General features: G+C 45.9%; 1 protein-coding gene across 2 annotated transcripts in view; it reads right to left on the reverse strand.

Moving 5' to 3' along the window:
• Positions 1-563: 563 nt before the first annotated feature.
• The window catches only part of LOC115195379 (chondrolectin), a 20,295-nt gene continuing 339 nt past the window's right edge, over positions 564-20,519 (reverse strand). The window contains exons 1-8 of one of the 2 annotated variants that reach the window (XM_029755182.1): positions 20,345-20,519; positions 5,148-5,323; positions 4,762-5,003; positions 4,120-4,277; positions 3,611-3,661; positions 3,409-3,495; positions 3,200-3,296; positions 564-880 (exon numbers count right to left, since the gene is read on the reverse strand). The exon at positions 20,345-20,519 is cut by the window's right edge and continues 339 nt beyond it. In XM_029755182.1, the coding sequence (XP_029611042.1) occupies positions 799-880; positions 3,200-3,296; positions 3,409-3,495; positions 3,611-3,661; positions 4,120-4,277; positions 4,762-5,003; positions 5,148-5,323; positions 20,345-20,444 (993 nt within the window). In that variant the 5' untranslated portion in view covers positions 20,445-20,519 and the 3' untranslated portion in view covers positions 564-798. Of the gene's footprint in view, positions 881-3,199; positions 3,297-3,393; positions 3,496-3,610; positions 3,662-4,119; positions 4,278-4,761; positions 5,004-5,147; positions 5,324-20,344 lie in introns of both variants that reach the window. The other variant, XM_029755181.1, reaches the window with a different exon arrangement.

Genomic DNA, 20,519 nt, shown 5'->3' on the forward strand with positions numbered 1-20,519 from the left:
GAGAGGAGGACAGGAGGGGTGGAGGGGTGGAGAGGAGGACAGGACAGGGGGGAGGAGGGGTGGAGAGGAGGATGGGGGTGGAGGAGAGGAGAGGATGGGTGGAGAGGAGGACGGGGTAGGAGAGGGGGAGGAGGGGTGGAGAGGAGGACTGGGGGAGGAGAGGGGGAGGAGGGGTGGAGAGAAGGAGAGGGGTGGAGAGGAGAATGGGGGGTTGGAGAGGAGGACAGGAGGGTTGGAGAGGAGAATGGGGGGGTGGAGAGGAGGACGGAGGGGTGGAGAGGAGGACAGGACAGGGGGAGGAGGGGTGGAGAGGAGGATGGGGGTGGAGGAGAGGAGAGGAGAGGGGAGGAGGGGTGGGGTGGAGAGGAGGAGAGGGGGTGGAGAGGAGGACAGGACAGGAAGGGTGGCGAGGAGGACATGAAGGGGGTGGAGAGGAGGACAGGAGGGGTGGAGAGGAGAATGGGGTGTGGAGCGGAGGGGTGGAGAGGAGAATGGGGTGTGGAGCGGAGGGGTGGAGAGGAGGAGAGGACAGGGGGGTGGAGGGGAGGAGTGGTGGAGAGGAGGATGGAGTGGAGGGGTAGAGAGGAGAGGAGAGGGAAAAATAAATAAGGAGAAACTAAATAGAGTGGTGGAGACATGAACAAACTGGACAAAGGACATGTAGAAGACGAGAGCTGGTCATTGGTTGAGGTGAATGGTTAGAGGTATTTGGAACAGGGGATAGTATCAGAGGAGAGGCTTTATCATTCTGTTGGTTCTGTTCATTCTGAGGATCTTGTTTGTGATGTCACCTGCCGGTCATACTTCCATGCTGTCCGTCTTAGGGGTCTTGGAGATCCAGAGTGTTGATTGGTTAACGCTGGTTTTGGTCCCCGGTTTGCTTTAGTAAATTAAAAACATTTATAAAAAGGTTAAGAGAAACAATAGCAGAACTACAGATGAATCAAAACTGTGTGTGAGTGTGTGTGTGCATGCGTAGGTGTGTGTGAATGCGTAGGTGTGTGTGTACGTAAAACACAACATCTGTTGCTCACACAAACACTTCAGTACCAGCCATACCCAGTAATAAAACTCTGTCCTTGACTCTCATAACTCTTCATTGCTCATATTGCCTCAGGTCATGTTTTTCGTGTCGTAAAAACACAAGTGTCACCAGTTGTAAAGGAGGGACTTGTAAGCGTTCGGGGCCAATCTAAATTACCCAGATGGCTTTGGGATTGTTCCAGGAAGAGTTTTACAGTGGCGGACGGGAGTCAGAGGCATGATTAACTGGTCTCTGTCAGGAGATCCACCACCCCTCTCGGAAATATGTTAAAACCACATCACTGAGATGGGACAGAGATACTAAATTGGATCAATTAAACCACATCACTCAGACGGGACAGAGATACTAAACTGGATCAATTAAACCACATCAATGAGACGGGACAGAGATACCAAACTGGATCAATTAAACCACATCACTCAGACGGGACAGAGATACTAAACTGGATCAATTAAACCACATCACTCAGACGGGACAGAGATACTAAACTGGATCAATTAAACCATATCACTCAGACGGGATCGAGATACTAAACTGGATCAATTAAACCACGTCACTCAGACAGGACAGAGATACTAAACTGGATCAATTAAACCACATCACTCAGACGGGACAGAGATACTAAACTGGATCAATTAAACCACATCACTCAGACGGGACAGAGATACTAAACTGGATCAATTAAACCACATCACTCAGACGGGACAGAGATACTAAACTGGATCAATTAAACCACGTCACTCAGACGGGACAGAGATACTAAACTGGATCAATTAAACCACATCACTCAGGCGGGACAGAGATACTAAACTGGATCAATTAAACCACATCACTCAGACGGGACAGAGATACTAAACTGGATCAATTAAACCACATTACTCAGACAGGACAGAGATACATGAAGCTGACTAGGTAGTAGCTGGCCATAGCAGAATGAAGAGAGTTGGGAGGGTGCTGTAGTGTATGTCCATGCATTCCAATCTCCAGCACAATAAAGCTGTCCTCTATCATGCCAAGTAACTGGCTGAAAAGTGGTGGATCTGGCCCAGATTTTAGACAGACTCATAAAAACCAGAAAGGTTAGCCTCATAAAGAGCGTGTGTGTGTGTGTGTGTGTGTGTGTGTGTGTGTGTGTGTGTGTGTAGCTGTACTTTGGTTATTGTAGGGATACTTTTGAGGGGTCCAGCTATCGACCCAGAAATCACAGACTGTATCTGTTGCCAGGGTAACACACCACCTACACACACTCACAATAATAAGTAATGACAGCAGGCCGTGCCAGTGGTTATGCTAAATCACTCTTTGCTAACAAGGCGCCCCTGTGTTATCCCAGTGATTATGACTGAGTAAGCACTGTTCTTACCAAACACTTACAGCCCTGACCAATCCATCACAACATAGGATGAACGGGGAGGGTTGGACCCAACCATTAGAGGATGAAGGGGGGGGGTTGGACCCATCCATCACAACATAGGGACGGGGGGTTGTACCCATCCATCACAACATACGGACGGGGGGTTGGACCAATGACGGCATAACGGGTGGACTGTCGGCCATCGCAAGTTTATCCATACTGTAGCGAAGCAGGAAGTAAAACATCTGCTAAAATATGTGCTGTGGTTGTTGATTCAACTCAACTGACATGATAAAAGAGCCACATCAGTTTGATCAATGAACATTCTACATTACCATGGAAATGTTTGCATTACAATACCAGGCAGCCATTGCGAGTGTACACATGGGTTTACCAGTCACATTCTATTCATTACATTTCTGTGTGTGCTGCTGCTGTTGCATTGTGGGGGGTGTTACCTAGACAACCAAAGACTCCATGGCTTGTTTCATCAAGGATGAAGTTGTATCACGTTATTATTAAGAGTCTATGTTACGGCCAAAACGGCCTCAACCTCAACATCTGTTCGTTACCAAAACATTTTTATGACGTCTTCGTCCATAACCATTGGTTAAATGGTTTATATGGTAATTGTGCAAGCCTTAGCTGTATGAGAATCACAGAGTGGTAAATCAGTTGGATGGGTATCAGTAATGCAGTACTGATTTAACTGGGTGGACTTGGTGTGTTCAGCTGTGTCGTAACGTAGGGAGTTGTTGTTTTTGAGGTTTTTGTGGTTGCGGTGGTGTGCCGTGTCTCACCTCTTGCTGAACATCTGGAAACAGCAAGTCCCAGAAGCCACCAGGATGAGCAGCAGCAGAGGGATGGTGGGGATGATCACATAGACCAGAAACATCCCTGCAGAAGGAGGGCAGAGACGGCCCCTCAGACAGACAGGCTATTACATCAATTTACCTGTCTTACCCTCTGGAGTTCTGCCATACACCTGTCTCACCTCCACTTGTCTCACCTGGTCCGGCTATGACTACGCGTGGGGCGCCATCCTCCTCACTGGGACCAGCCTGTTTGACCTCTATTGTCTGTGCCACCGTCACATCTGGAACAGACAGACAGACACTAGATCAAGTAGGGATATACTACAGCAAACCGAGTCAGATCTCCAGGAGAGGGGCTGCTGTTGCCGGGCTATGCCCCATTATGTGTTCCCTCACCTGGGTCACGAGCTCCAGGCCTGTCCCCCTGCTCCTTCACCAGATGGCTCTCTGGATCAAGATCAGAATCCCCCCAAAAAACTGGATTTAACAAAACTGATATGCATTTCTGTTAGTGTAATGTTGTAGCAGGCTAAAGAACAACAACAGAAACAGCTCTTAGTGGCAGAAAGAAAGAACACTCCGCAAAACACAACTCATCTGCCGTGACGTTGTCATACCCGTGTGATGCTGTGTAGTCGTACCCGTGTGATGCTGTGTAGTCGTACCCGTGTGATGCTGTGTAGTCGTACCCGTGTGATGCTGTGTAGTCGTACACGTGTGATGCTGTGTAGTCATACCCGTGTGATGCTGTGTAGTCGTACCCGTGTGATGCTGCGTAGTCGTACCCGTGTGATGCTGTGTAGTCGTACCCGTGTGATGCTGTGTAGTCGTACCCGTGTGATGCTGTGTAGTCATACCCGTGTGATGCTGTGTAGTCGTACCCGTGTGATGCTGTGTAGTCGTACCTGGTTCGTACTTGCAGATGAAGTTGTGCTTCATGTTGCACCTGTCGTCGTTCCACTGGTACATGTAGGCCCCGCCCAGCCCGTGGAGAGCTGTGGGCTGGTGGTACATCACTACACACGCCTCCCCTCCGCACGACGGCTCGTCAAAATACCACTTCCTGACACACACACACGTAAAGACCTTCACACACAGGCCTACCGCCACATAAGGGTTTGTCAAAGTCTCAGTTCCTTTCACACACACATGTTTTTAATTGAACCTTTATTTAACTAGGCAAGTCAGTTAAGAATAAATTCTTTTTTACAATGACGGCCTACCCCGGCCAATGCTGGGCCAATTGTGCACCCCCCTATGGGACCCCCAATCCCGGCCAGATGTGATACAGCCTGGAATCGAACCAGGGACTGTAATGAGGCAGTGCCTTGGACCACTGAGCCACTCAGGAGCCCATGAAGTAGTAGTTTCCTGACCGGGAATCGAACCCAGGCCGCGGCAGTGAATCCTAACCACTAGACACATATACGCACGCACGCACACACACACACACACACACACACACACACACACACACACACACACACACACACACACACACACACACACACACACACACACACACACACACACACACACACACACACCTGAACTGTGACACACTCCCATCAGTCCAGCGGTAGAGGTCGGGACAGGAGGCGAAGTGATCTTGTTCCTGTGTGTTCTCTCCATCTGTCCTTGTCAGCCCGATCCAGAAATCACCATCTGCTATTCCTCCGTTACCGGTACCTGCTCCAACCCCTGTTCCTGTCCCCGCTCCTACCCCTGTTCCTGTCCCCGCTCCTACCCCTGTTCCTGTCCCCGCTCCTGTTGAGGAGGTCCGAAGCTCCTGTAACAAATAATATATATATATATTGTATGTGTATTACACTGCAATTACATATAATATATATATTACAATGTTCATAATTGAAGTACTTTGAGGAGGTGTTTTTGGTGTCGTTTGTACTGTCACACACACACACACACAGACCTGTAGCAGGTGCTCTATGTGTCTCTGCTCGGCAGCATTCTCTATGCTCAGCAGGGACCCGCCGTCCATCTCACATGCCTGTCTGGCCTCCCAGAATGCAACGCGGCTGGTCATGTCCCGGAAGTAGGCCATCTTGTAGCACGGATGCTCCGCCCCTCCCTGACACACCGTCTGACCTGCGGCGAGAAGGAGATCATCTATTGATTGATTGATTGATTGATTGATTGATTGATTGATTGATTGATTGTAAATAGACGATTTAACAGATGGATTGATAAATTATTCAAACGACAATTCTGTCAAATCTATCTGTGGCAGTTGTATGCAATAATCTCTCGTGGACAGACTACGTAACATAAATTGTAGTAATTTCCGTGAGATTTTTGGTTCTAGGTTACCAAGATTAGTATGCCAGTAAAATAACCAGTGGCATCAAACACTGGTTCCACAACCATTTCAAAATCCTCTTTCTCCCTCTACTGTTCCTGTGGCCCTGGCTGTGGGTTTGTTTACATCCATCTATCTGACAAACCATCCATCAACCAATCAGTGATCAGTAAATTCACCAGACTACTGTATCTACACCCCGATCAGCCCCTCCTCCAGTCAATACATCCATCAACCATCCAACAAATCAACCAACCCACCTGTCAATCAAACATTTAACAAATCAATCAACCCACCTATCATCTCATCAATCAATCAATCAGTTAATATCAGTGAATAGTATACATCAGGAGAATGACACCTCAGTGAATCTGTTCATCTTATGAAGTGGCCATTGTTTTAATCGAATGCAAACATCTCCACTGTGCTTATCAGTCGTACACCACCCTAACACACACAACCCATCGACCCCCACTCACGATTAATGACTCTTGACTTCCAGCCAAAACGATGTGGTCATCGCATTCCCATCCTCTCAGTCCGTAAAATTTACAGTCTGACTTACCCAGAGCGGTCAATAACCTGTGTCAATCAGGACGTGCCTCCAGCTGACAGGAAGTAGTATAGCAGGGCTGCCAATCACACTGTAGGCCCCGTTCCAGAACAGCCTCGTTACGCCTCACAAACACACATCTACTGATGTGACACTTACAGGAAGCAGTGAGCACATACAGAACTGTAGTTTTACTGACACAACCACAAACATACAGTTATGAAAATAACTACTGTTCCCTGAAGGAGGGAACGAGGTATAACACACTATGGGTAGTCAACGACCAATCATATACACGTGAAGAACATGCCCAATGGGCCAATGAATGCAGAGCCTGCCCTCAGACGCCCCGCCTTACTGGGTATAATACCAGGGCTCGCATTCATTTCCTCAGAAGATACCAAACTAGGAAGTCCACGGCAGCCCAAGCACACACACGTCCACCGGCTTCAAAATGGGCTTATAGAAGCCACATCTTTCTCTAATACTTGCCTGAACTGTCAGAGCCACATATAGAGAACCTGCTGCAACATGGTTAAATGCACTGACACACAGTCACTGCAGCCCAAGACCATAGTCCCCACGGTTCCAAGAACAATACTCACCTTGTGAGACTGAAATGTCAGAACTCGAAAAAAGAACCCGCAAGTCCAAAACAACAGCACACTTGTTGTGACTTGGTAAAGCGCAAACATGCTCTGTATAGCATCAACCAGAGTTTATGAACCACAGCAGCCAGAGATTTAAACTCACAGGGAACCTGCAGTAACCTGTAAACGGTGTACTCACAGGGAACCTGTAGTAACCTGTAAACGGTGTACTCACAGGGAACATGCAGTAACCTGTAAACGGTGTACTCACAGGGAACATGCAGTAACCTGTAAACGGTGTACTCACAGGGAACTTGCAGTAACCTATAAACGGTGTACTCACAGGGAACATGCAGTAACCTGTAAACGGTGTACTCACAGGGAACATGCAGTAACCTGTAAACGGTGTACTCACAGGGAACATGCAGTAACCTGTAAACGGTGTACTGACAGGGAGCCTGTAGTAACCTGTAAACGGTGTACTCACAGGGAACATGCAGTAACCTGTAAACGGTGTACTGACAGGGAACCTGCAGTAACCTGTAAACGGTGTACTGACAGGGAGCCTGTAGTAACCTGTAAACGGTGTACTCACAGGGAACATGCAGTAACCTGTAAACGGTGTACTCACAGGGAACTTGCAGTAACCTGTAAACGGTGTACTCACAGGGAACATGCAGTAACCTGTAAACGGTGTACTCACAGGGAACTTGCAGTAACCTGTAAATGGTGTACTCACAGGGAACCTGCAGTAACCTGTAAACGGTGTACTCACGTGCTGACATGGCAGCCCAAGGCTTAATCCCACAGGGAACTATGTTAACCCTGATAAATGTGCACTCCGCACGCTGCCGCCCATCAAGGCATCCCAAGGCTCAATCTCACAGGGGAATTGTTGTAACTCAAAACGCTGCCTAACATCGACCATGGCTTCCCAAGTCCATAGATCCTACCGGTTACAAAAAGGCTCACACAGAGAGCCAAGGAGTCTGGAACTGCAAGTCCAAGTCCAAGGAAGTCCAAAACAACAGGGCATCTGCTGTGACTTGATCATTAATATTTGTGCACCGCCTCATCGAAAGAAACCACGGCAGTCCAAAGGCTCAATAAATGCGCCTAACCCGGATAAATGCGTAACCTGCACGCCACCAGAAATCCCCTCCCAGACCCAGCCATAAGAACACTACGAGCCACACTGTGATTTCAGCCTTTCAGGGGACAAACCCACAGATTTCACATCAAACTCTCCTGGGTGCCTAGTGCAATAGATCCTGATGATACTGAACTCTCTGCCATGCCAGCACACGAGTACACCGTTTACAGGTTACTGCAGGTTCCCTGTGCCAGCAGTATACCACTCTGCATCCTACCGCTGGCTTGCTTCTGAAGCTAGGCAGGGCTGGTCCTGGTCGGTCCTTGGATGGGAGACCAGATGCTGCTGGAAGTGGTGTTGGAGGGCCAATAGGAGGCACTCTTTCCTCTGGTCGAAAAAAATATCCCAATGCCCCAGGGCAGTGATTGGGGACTTTGCCCTGTGTAGGGTGCTGTCTTTCGGATGGGATGTTAAACGGTGTCCTGACTCTCTGTGGTCACTAAAGATCCAATGGCACTTATCGTAAGAGTAGGGATGTTAACCCTGGTGTCCTGGTTAAATTCCCAATCTGACTCTCATGGCCAACTAATGATCCCCAGTTTACAATTGGCTCATTCATCCTCCTCCTCCCTGTAACTATTCCATAGGTTGTTGGTGAGAATGTGATCTCAATCAATTTACCTGGTAAAATAAATAACAATCTCTTGGAACCAAGGTAGTCTGGGCCAACAGGGAACTCCCAGAATCAACAGCAGACCCTCTCCAAGGTGGCCTGGATTTGAAAGACAGTCAAGTGATGCTTCATGGTAGACATCAAAGGTGTGCTAGTGTAGAGGAGTTCCTCCATTGTAGAGGAGTTCCATGATGCTGCCCAGCGTGATATCCGTGGCAGAGACATGAACCTGCCGGCGCTACCTCATCCATCTCTTTCTTCAAGAAAATTCCCAGAACCAGTCAGCTGTTCCCGAACACCTTCAGGGAAGCAGAGAACCCAGCCAGAACGCCATTGCCCCTCTCTCCCAAATGTTTTTTTATTCCATTTTGTTTAAGAGAGGGCCTTCAGTAACCCCAACCTTCCTAAGAAGTCAACATACAAGAGAGTCTGACTTCAGCCCGGTGACACCGGCCACACCAACTGGTCTGAGCCAAAGCAGTCTGAGAGTGTTTCCACCCCCAGGCAAACAGGACAGCATTTGTGAGTATCTTTAATTTTCAATGTGAAACAACATGCCTTAGGACAGGGGTTCCCAAACTGTTTCACTCAGGCCCCACTTCCAGCATTGGACCCCCGTGCCCTCCCCCTGCCAACGGGAGGTGCGCCCCACAGTTTGGGAACTACTACCCTAAGGCACGGTCGGAGGTTCAAATCCATCTGGTTAGCCTTTTTGAACGGACTCTTACCACCACCATCTTAGGAAGCACTGGCTACACAAGCAGAGTAGAGAGAAGATAGCGACATAAAAACTGACTCCAAGACCCAAAACTCACAACATCTAGTACTCTCTCCCCACTAACAGACACCTTAGTCGGAGCCGGATCTCGTAGCCGTCGTGTGTTTGAAAAGTTTGTCAATTGTCTGACACATTTTCCTTCAGGCAAGCTGAAGAACAGTACTGAATTGAGGAAATGGATGCGAGCCCTCCTATTATAACCAGGAAGGCGGGGCTCCCGAGGGCGGGCTCTGCATTCATTGGCCCATTGGGCATTTTTTTCTTCCAGTTTACTTCAGGTGAATATGATAAGTTGTTGACTCCCTATAGTATGTTATACCGTGTGACCGACTGAAAGGGAACACGCTTTCACAAGCTTTTGTTAGACCCTTTTACAGACACACACAAACAATCACACGCATGTATACCAATCTCCAGCACAATAAAGCTGTCCTCTATCATGCCAGGTAACTGGCTGAAAAGTGGTGGATCTGGCCCAGATTTTAGACAGACTCATAAAAACCAGAAAGATCAGCCTCATAAGGAGAGAGTGTGTGTGTGTGTGTGTGTGTGTGTGTGTGTGTGTGTGTGTGTGTATCAGTGCATAATACCAGTGATTAATACAGAGCCAGTTAATTGGCCTAATGATAACAATAGCGGTGTGGCCAGGAGGTACTTTAAATGATTGGCTGCCTGGTCTAGATCTAATCTGCACTATCATCACTTAGGAACCCAGTAATGAACCGGGGTGTACAGACAACCAACGCACCAGTCAGCATTTTCACCTCCTTTCTCTCTTTCTTCCTCTCTTTGTTGATTCACTCCCTCCATCATCCTGCCTCTTCTTTATCTCTCTCTCTCTCTCTCTCTGTCTCTCTGTCTCTCTCTCTCTCTCGCTCTCAAATCAAATGCTCATTTTAATTATCACATGCGTCGAATACAACCTTACCGTGAAATGCTTACTTACTTGCCCTTAACCAACAATGCATTTTTAAGTTAAGAAAATATTTAATAAATAAACTAAAGTAAAAAAAAATAAAGCGAATGAAATAGCAATAACGAGGCTATTTACAGTGGGTACTGGTACCGAGTCAATGTGCGAGAGTACAGGTTAATCGGGGTAATTGAGGTAATATGTACATGTAGATATGGGTAAAGTGACTATGCATAGGTAATAAACTGAAAAAAAGGGTGTCAATGCAAATAGTCCGGGTAGTCATTTGATTAACTGTTCAGAAGTCTTATGGGTTGGGGGTAGAAGCTGTTAAGGAGCCTTTTGGTCCTAGACTTGGTGCTCCGGTAACACTTGCCGTGTGGTAGCAAAGAGAACAGTCTAAGACTGGAGTCTTTGACAATTTTTAGGGCCTTCCTCTGACCCTGGATGGCAGGAAGCTTGGCCCCAGTGATGTACTGGGTCATACACTACCCTCTGTAGTGCCTTACGGTCAGATGCCGAGCAGTTGCCATACCAGGCAGTGATGCAACCAGTCAGGATGTGCTCGATGGTGCAGCTGTAGAACTTTTTGAGGATCTGAGGACCCATGACAAATCTTTTCAGTCTCCTGATGGGGAATAGGCATTGTCGTGCCCTCTTCACGACTGTCTTGGTGTGTTTGGACCATGATAGATTGTTGGTGATGTGGACACCAAGGAACTTGAAGCTCTCAACCTGCTCCACTACAGCCCCGTCGATGAGAATGAGGGTTGCTCGGTCCTCTTTTTCCTATAGTTCACAATCATCTCCTTTGTCTTGATCACGTTGAGGGAGAGGTTGTTGTCCTGGCACCCCAGTGCCAGGTCTCTGACCTCCTCCCTATAAGCTGTCTCATCTTTGTCGGTGATCAGGCCTACCACTGTTGTGTCCTCAGCAAACTTAATGATGGTGCTGGAGTCGTGCTTGGCCACGCAGTCGTAAGTGAACAGGGAATACAGGAATGGACACCCCTGAGGTGCCCCCGTGTTGAGGATCAGCGTGGCATATGTGTTGTTGCCTACCACCTGGGGGCGGCCCATCAGGAAGTCCAAGATCCGGTTGCAGAGGGAGGTGTTTACTCCTAGGGTCCTTAGCTTAGTAATGAGCTTTGAGAGCACTATGGTGCGGAACAATGAGCTGTAGTCAACAAACAGCATTCTCACGTAAGAACTCCTTTTGTCCAGGTGGGAAAATCCATTGAGGAGTGCAATAGAGATTGCAGCATCTGTGGATCTGTTGGGGCGGTTTGCGAATTGGAGTGGGTCTAAAGTTTTTGGGATGATGGTGTTGATGTGAGCAATGACCAGCCTTTCAAAGCACTTCATGGCTACAGACGTGATTGCTATGGGTCAGTAGTCAATTAGGCAGGTTAACCTTGGCATTCTTGATCACAGGGACTATGGTGGTCTGCATGAAACATGTAGGTATTACAGACTCGGTCAGGGACAGGTTGAAAATGTCAGTGAAGACACTTGCCAGTTGGTCAGCACATGCTCTGAGTACACGTCCTGGTAATCTGACTGGCCCTGCGGCCTTGTGAATGTTGACCTGTTGAAAGTCTTACTCGCATCGGCAATGGAGAGTGTGATCACACAGTCGTCCGGAACAGCTGGTGCTCTCATGCATGCTTCAGTGTTGCTAGCCTCGAAGCGCGCATAGAAGGAATTTAGCTCATCTGGAAGGCTCGTGTCACTGGGCAGCTTGCGGCTGGACTTCCCTTTGTAGTCCGTAATAGTTTGCAAGCCCTGTCACATCCGACGAGCATTAAAGCTGGTGTAGTAGGATTCGATCTTAGTCCTGTATTTACGTTTTGCCTGTTTGACGGTTCGTCCGAGGGCATAACAGGATTTCTATATGGATTAGTGTCCCTCTCCTTGAAAGTAGCAGCTCTACCCTTTAGCTCAGTGTGGATGTTGCCTGTAATCCATGGCTTCTGGTTGAGGCATGTAGGGACGTCACTGTGGGGATGATGTCATCGATGCACTTATTGATGAAAACAGTGACTGTGGTCTATCTCACTGAATCCCAGAACATATTCCAGTCTGTGCTAGCAAAACAGTGCGGTAGATTAGCATCTGCATCATTTGACCACTTCCGTATTGAGCGAGTCACAGGTACTTTCTGCTTTAGTTTTTGCCTTTAAGCAGGAATCAGGAGGATAGAATTATGGGCAGATTTGCCAAATGGAGAATGAGGGAGAGCTTTGTACGAGACTCTGTGTGTGGAGTAAAGGTGGTCTAGAGTTGTTTTCCTCTGGTTGTACAATTGACATGCTGATAGAAATTAGGTAAAACGGATGTAAGTTTTCCTGCATTAAAGTCCCCGGCCACTAGGTTCGCCGCCTCTGGGTGAGTATTTTCTTGTGCACTCTCAAATGTTGATTTTTGACATCATTGTAAGCCTGCCACACACACACACACACTATACGATACATTTATTAAACATAAGACTGAGTGTGAGTTTGTCGCGATCCAGCTCGTGGGAAGTGACAAAGATCTCTTATAGGACCAGGGCAGAAATAATAATGTAATAATAATCAATGATTTTGCTCTTTGCTTAGCCATCTTACGTCCGAAACCTTATTTGTTCATCAAAAATTGTGAATAACTCACCACGGGTTAATGAGAAGGGTGTGCTTGAAAGGATGCACATAACTCTGCAATGTTGGGTTGTATTGGAGAGAGTCTCAGTCTTTTTCCACACACAGTCTGTGCCTGTATTAGTTTTCATGCTAGTGAGGGCCGAGAATCCATTCTCACATAGGTACGTGGTTGCAATGGGCATCATTGTCTTAACAGTGCGACTTGCCAAGGCAGGATACTCTGAGCTCAGCCCAATCCAGAAATATGGCAATGGCTTCTGATTAAAATCTAAATTTTACTGCTTGTTGCAATTTCGATGAGGCTCTCTTGTTCAGATATCGGTGGACTGGAGGCAGGGCATGAAAGGGATAATGAATCCAGTTGTTTGTGTCATCCGTTTCGAGAAAGTACCAGCGTAATTGCGCACCAAACTTACTCAGGTGCATCGCTATATCACATTTGACATTGTCCGTAAGGCTGAGTTCATTTGCACACAAAAAATCATACAATGATGGGAAGACCTGTGTTAATGCAGACAGAGAAGAGCTCTAACTTCTTAATCATAGACTCAATTTTGGCTCGCACATTGAATATAGTTAAGGAGAGTCCCTGTAATCCTACATTCAGAACATTCAGGCGAGAAAAAACATCACCCAGATAGGCCAGTCGTGTGAGAAACTTGTCATCATGCAAGCGGTCAGACCACAAGAAAATTAAGGTCAGTAAAGAAAACTTTAAGCTCGTCTCTCAATTTAAAATAACGTGTCAATACTTTTCCCCTTGATACCAGCGCACTTCTGTATGTTGTAAAAGCGTTACATGGTCCCATACCATTGCATTATGCAGAAAATACATTCTGTTCAGGGGCAATACCACTCCACGCGCATTACCACTCCACTATGTCTCCCTGTCATGGCTTTTGCGCCATCAGTACTGATACCAACACATCTTGGACTGTTATTTATATATTTTTTAATGTGAATCACATTTTTGTGTGGCGTACCCCCCCAGTACCCAGTTTAGGAATACCTAGTCTACAGCATATCATAAGGTACTCTACCTGAGGTGAGCTGAAAGGATCGACACAGGAGTCGAGAAGTATGTACCGGGAGTGAAGGTTTAATAACTGACGGACACAAAACAGAACAGGAACAGCGTCTGAACAGGAACACGTAACAACAATTATTGCGGATACAGGGGAAATCAACCATGTGAAGGATTCCAGGTGAGTCCAATGAGCGCTGCTGAGGTTAATATGATGACAGGTGCATGTAAAGACGGGTACATGTAAAGACGGGCGCCCTCGAGCACCAGGGAGGGGGAGCGGGAGCAGGCGTGACGGTACCCCCCGCTCTAGGGGCGCCCCCTGGCATCCCACCTGGGCGAGCCGGATAGGTCGGCCGAGGCGTGACAGCCTGACGATCCCGATGCGGCGTAGAAGCCCCATGGGCCAGCTGAAGCACGACCTGGGATGGGAACCTGCGGAGCCAACCGGGGCAAGGAAACCTCTCGAGTCAGCTAGGGCATGACAGCCCGACGAACCAGCTTAGGCACCCCTGGTTCCATCGGCGTCAGAATCCAAGCCCGACGTCACCAATAAAACAAAATAACTCATGGGCCGGCTGAGGCATGACATGGGATGAGAACCTGCTGAGCCAACTGAGGAAATTAAACCTCTTGAGCCACCTAGAGCATGACATCTAGACGAGCCAACTTATGCACCCCCGGTTCCATCGGCGACGGCCCCCGTGTCCGACGGCACCAACAAAACAAGACCCTAAAAAACTCCCTGATGCTTCTTGTAATGGTGTCCGCATTCTGTAAGGATTCTGTAAGGATCGACACAGGAGATGAGAAGCAGGTACCGGGAGTGAAGGTTTAATAACTGACGGACACAAAACAGAACAGGAACAGCGTCTGAACAGCAACACGTAACAACAATTATTGCGGACACAGGGAACACCATCGAGGAACAGACAGATATACAGGGGCAATCAACCATGTGAAGGAGTCCAGGTGAGTCCAATGAGCGCTGCTGCGCATAATGATGGTGACAGGTGCGTGTAAAGACGGGTAGCCTGGCGCCTTCAAGCGCCAGGGAGGGGGAGCAGGTGTGACATGAGCAAAACCTTGGGACTTCTTTGATATTAGATTTCACACACCAGCTGTTATTAACAAATAGACGCAGACCACCATCCCTTGTCTTACCAGACGTAGCTGTTCTGTATTGCCGATGCATGGAAGACCCAGCCAACTGTATATTATCCATGTCGTCATTCAGCCACGACTCTGTGAAAGTATTGAATGTCCCGTTGGGATAATCTCAAACAGAGATCATCCAGTTTATTCTCCAATGATTGCACGTTGACCAACAGCACGGGTGGTTGAGGCAGGTTACCCACTCGCCAACGAATTCTCACAAGGCACCCGGATCTGCGGCCCCTGTATCTCCTCATCTCCTCTTCATGTGAATGATTTGATTTGAGCCTGGTTCGGGAGCAACAGTATATCCTTCGCTTCAGACTCATTAAATAAAAAATCTTGGTCCAGTTCGAGGTGAGTAATCGCTGTGCTGATATCCAATAGTTATTTTCGGTCATAAGAGACAGTGGCAGAAACATGTACAAAATAAGTTACGAACAACATGAAAAAACCGCCCCACAAAATAGCACAATTGGTTAGGAGCCCGTGAAACAGCAGCCATCCCCTCTGGCGCCATTCTTCTTCCTGTTTGGATATCTCAAAATTCTTCTTCTCAACCGAAATCGTCATCATCTTTTCTTTCTGCCTTTCTTCTTCTCTTCCCCCCCCTCTCTCTCTCTCTTGCGCTCCTTCATTCATTCCTTCTCTCTATCCTGCCTATGCTGCTCTGATTCCTCAAATCCCATTTTTGATCTATTCTTCTCTCGTTTTCCCTCAAACTCTCTCTCTCTCTTTCTCTCTGTCTCTCTCTCTCTCTCTCTCTCTCTCTCTTTCTTTTCTCTAAATGCCTCATTTGCTCTTCCTTCCCCCTTATTCACCTCTTCCTTAGTTTCTCTCCTTCATTACTTCTCCTCACCACCCCTTTTCATCCTCTGAGAATATCAATCCCCCTCTCTCACTGATTCTCTGTCTGTCTCTCTCACTGATTCTCTGTCTGTCTCTCTCACTGATTCTCTGTCTGTCTCTCTCACTGATTCTCTGTCTGTCTGACTCACTGATTCTCTGTCTGTCTCTCTCACTGATTCTCTGTCTGTCTCTCTCACTGATTCTCTGTCTGTCTCTCTCACTGATTCTCTGTCTGTCTCTCTCACTGATTCTCTGTCTGTCTGACTCACTGATTATCTGTCTGTCTCTCTCACTGATTCTCTGTCTGTCTCTCTCACTGATTCTCTGTCTGTCTGACTCACTGATTATCTGTCTGTCTATCTCACTGATTCTCTGTCTATCTCAATGATTCTGTCTCTCTCACTGATTATCTGTCTGTCTCTCTCACTGATTATCTGTCTGTCTCTCTCACTGATTCTCTATCTGTCTGTCTCTCTCACTGATCATCAATCCCCCTCTCTCACCGAATCTCTGCAGGGCCGGCGCCAGAACGAATCAGTTGGACGGGCATTTGATTTCCTTAAGGGGGCCCATTTTTTTCATGGGACCCCCTATGTGTTCAAGCACTTGGGTTTTAGAGTTTAAGACGTGTAATTGAACTGTAAAAATGTATTATCTTTTAATGTGGTATGAACACAACCAGTCATGATGTTTTCATCTGATTGTCAAAAAGGAGGAAATCTTCACACGTTCATCCAAAATAATCCCAGCATCCGAACAGTGCACTGTGCACCCGCCAACTCTCCTTTCATTCCAGTGGCGTAGTGCTATTTTATTAGGTGAGGGAGCGCAATTTAGGATCTTTTATTAGGTGATCATTTCTCAATAAATGTAGCCTATTGAATATCATTGTAGAATAGGCCTACGCATAAAATGCATCCTTCAATTGTACTGTTTGCCTATAACCAGACATACAGTACCACCACGGGAACATGTTCTGTTTTTAATACCCTCAAACACCAAGTTAGGCATACCTACTTTCAATGATAATTCACCATTTACCGGTGATAACTGCCTGTGAATGCCAATCACTCGATCTCAATCAGTTTCATGGGAATATGCATTTAGATGTTCTTTAATGGCTGTTTTGTGAGTGCATTAGAGCACTGGAATTGTTTTTGACTATTCAGCGTACTCAGTCTTGGAACGTTAGTCCCCCTGTCTCACTGATTCTCTGTCTGTCTCCTTCAGTATTTCTTTCCCTCTGTGTCACGTGCAGTTTATTTAGTCTAAATCACACAGAAGGGAAATGTTGCACGTAGGGCATATCTCTTAGCCATTCCAGACTGACGACAGTAGGACTTTGAGAGATAGGTGTTAGCAAGACTACATATCTCACCCTAATGAAATATAATATTAGACTCTCTCTCGCTCTGTAACCAGATTTGAAATCAAACATGTTAAGTCAGCAGTCTGCCCTATGACACTGACAGCACTGACACATGTAGAACAGCAGTCTGCCCTATGACACTGACAGCATTGACATATGTAGAACAGCAGTCCGCTGTAAGTTATGTACTGTATTTAAAAAATGTAGAGTCCCAGAGGGAAGGAACAATAAATAGACTTTACACTAAATCTTTACAACCCCAATAACCACCAGGCAGTAAATCCTATAAGGATATTTCCCTGGTAAACAAACTCTTAACAGGTTCACACACATTCATAACAAGCATGAAGGCAAGCATATGCACACACAACTCAGAATCTGTAACAGTACACTTTAAAAACAAATATGTGTGAGTTGGAACCAAATAATGTTATTGAGAGCGATTCCATAATGGATCCATTTTAGGATTTCTGAACAACTATACATAGTTCTTTGAAGAGCCATACAAAAAAAGCCCCCCAGGACTGGAATTTAATAGATCTGCTGTAGGGTTTTAAGCCTTATTTGCATATTTCCCAGCGTTCCTTTCAAGTGAATTTTAGAGTTACCAGTAGCACCCATGACTGGTTTGATAGTGCCAGAGACATAGTTGTTACATTCATTCATTTACAGTCCTGTGGCCTTCACCAAATGAGATCTTAAGTGAATATGTTGTCATTCAAATTAAATTCTTTACGACAATACATACTTCATAAGGCTTTTTTTTGAGGGCCTAGTTGTACTCTAATACAGTGGCCTGAAACTCATAGTTTACAGGCAGACCCCCAATGTCTTGTCTGAAGCGTGAAGTCACGAGCTCTGCTGATTGGGTACTGCGTATCAACCTAGCGGTGCCAAAGGTCCTGGTCTGCACCAGAAAGCCTATGTAAATTACAATAGCCAGAACAGCCCCCCCAAAATTTAGACGGCCGTTTTGCGCTCTAGAATGTGTTTATGATCAAGTTCGATCCCCACCAGTGAACTATTTTAAAGTTCGCTACAAGTCCAGATATTTAATTCAATTGTGATTCATTCTGACTACTATATTTGTCGTCACACAGGACCACACACGGTACGGACACAGACCAAACACAGGCTGGCAAGCAGTGACACTTTCACCATGACCCTCAGCGATGTTTTGGTGCCACTCAGCCCCATTCAGCACTATGGCGAGCTTCAAATGGAGTTTTGCATAGGAATATGTGGATGACATCAGCACTATCTCTGTCTACTGGTTGTAATTTCTATGTTTACAGGTCACATCAGGCCTGCAAGACACATTTTAATTCACACGCAATCTACATTCAAAATGAATGCCAGGGTTAGAAAGATTAAGGTATGAGAGAACCTTATGTAATGAATACTCAGGGAGAAAAAGGTGTAGATTCACACGCAGACCGCGGCCAGATGTCTATTAAGCCTACACAGAAGGCAGGAATCGTGGTCGCAGGCAGGCAATGGTCAAACACATGTAGGCAGTCAAAACAAACAATACCTCACAGCCATACAAACAGAAAGTACTGAACTAAACAGGGAGCTGATGAGACCAGGTGAGAAACAAACACAGGTCATATCAATTAACAAAAATGAAAGACAGGGCTACGTTCCAGAACACAAAGTAACAGGGTCATGTTCCAGAACACAAAGTAACAGGGTTATGTTCCAGAACACAAAGTAACAGGGTTATGTTCCAGAACACAAAGTAACAGGGCTATGTTCCAGAACACAAAGTAACAGGGCTATGTTCCAGAACACAAAGTAACAGGGCTATGTTCCAGAACACAAAGAAACAGGGCTAAGTTCCAGAACACAAAGAAACAGGGTTATGTTCCAGAACACAAAGTAACAGGGTTATGTTCCAGAACACAAAGTAACAGGGCTATGTTCCAGAACACAAAGTAACAGGGTTATGTTCCAGAACACAAAGTAACAGGGTTATGTTCCAGAACACAAAGTAACAGGGTTATGTTCCAGAACACAAAGTAACAGGGCTATGTTCCAGAACACAAAGAAACAGGGCTAAGTTCCAGAACACAAAGAAACAGGGTTATGTTCCAGAACACAAAGTAACAGGGTTATGTTCCAGAACACAAAGTAACAGGGCTATGTTCCAGAACACAAAGTAACAGGGCTAAGTTCCAGAACACAAAGAAACAGGGCTATGTTCCAGAACACAAAGTAACAGGGCTATGTTCCAGAACACAAAGAAACAGGGTTATGTTCCAGAACACAAAGTAACAGGGTTATGTTCCAGAACACAAAGTAACAGGGTTATGTTCCAGAACACAAAGAAACAGGGTTATGTTCCAGAACACAAAGTAACAGGGCTATGTTCCAGAACACAAAGTAACAGGGCTATGTTCCAGAACACAAAGTAACAGGGCTATGTTCCAGAACACAAAGTAACAGGGCTATGTTCCAGAACACAAAGTAACAGGGCTATGTTCCAGAACACAAAGAAACAGGGTTATGTTCCAGAACACAAAGCAAAAGAACACAAGGTTGACTAAGAAAAGAAAAGCCGAACCTTATACCTTAAACATCTAAACTGGAATAACCATTTTAGTAAAGGGTGCAACAAATCCAAGTAGATTGGAATAGTTTAGAAAAATGTATGTTATTTATATTTGAGTAGCATTAGATTAATTAATCAATCAAATAATGTACATGCAAAAACATAGATATTGAAATAAATAATTCGAAAAACAAACCTGCAATAAAGCATAACAGCAAATTTGCATCAATAACAGTTTTACAAGTAATTACATTTTTTACAGGAATAATGCAAGGATTGGAAAACATGGTTCCATATGGAGAAAACATTATACTGGCTCAGATAGCCTAACCTATTGTGTGACCAATCTTAATTCCTAAATTCACACATTTCCATCTAAATCTGATGATGATGATAAGCTATAGACAGACCTTTAACTTTAGCATAGTCACAAATGGTTAAATTTCACTGGTAGTTTACGGTTGAGATTAGTGTTTCTTTCATGTGAATTATCAATACATTGTTCTTTGATTATTTTGATTTTGAGGATATCAGAAATCTGAATACTCAGATCTTATTGTCTTATAATAATTATTGTGTTTTTGTACAAAGTTGATAAAAGTTATCATCACAACTTACCACTGACAATTCGTGCGCTATGAACGCTAGAGGCCATGACCATCACTCCCCATAGGACTGTCATGATGTTCTGCTCTGCGCGTGTCATCGACGATTCCATACTTGATAGAGAAAAAGCCAGGGGTTTGAAATCAAACTGTTCTTGTAAAACACGATGCTTCTTCCCTCACGTCAG

This window comes from Salmo trutta, chromosome 6 (genome assembly GCF_901001165.1).
Source record: "Salmo trutta chromosome 6, fSalTru1.1, whole genome shotgun sequence".
NCBI classification, from domain to species: domain Eukaryota; kingdom Metazoa; phylum Chordata; class Actinopteri; order Salmoniformes; family Salmonidae; genus Salmo; species Salmo trutta.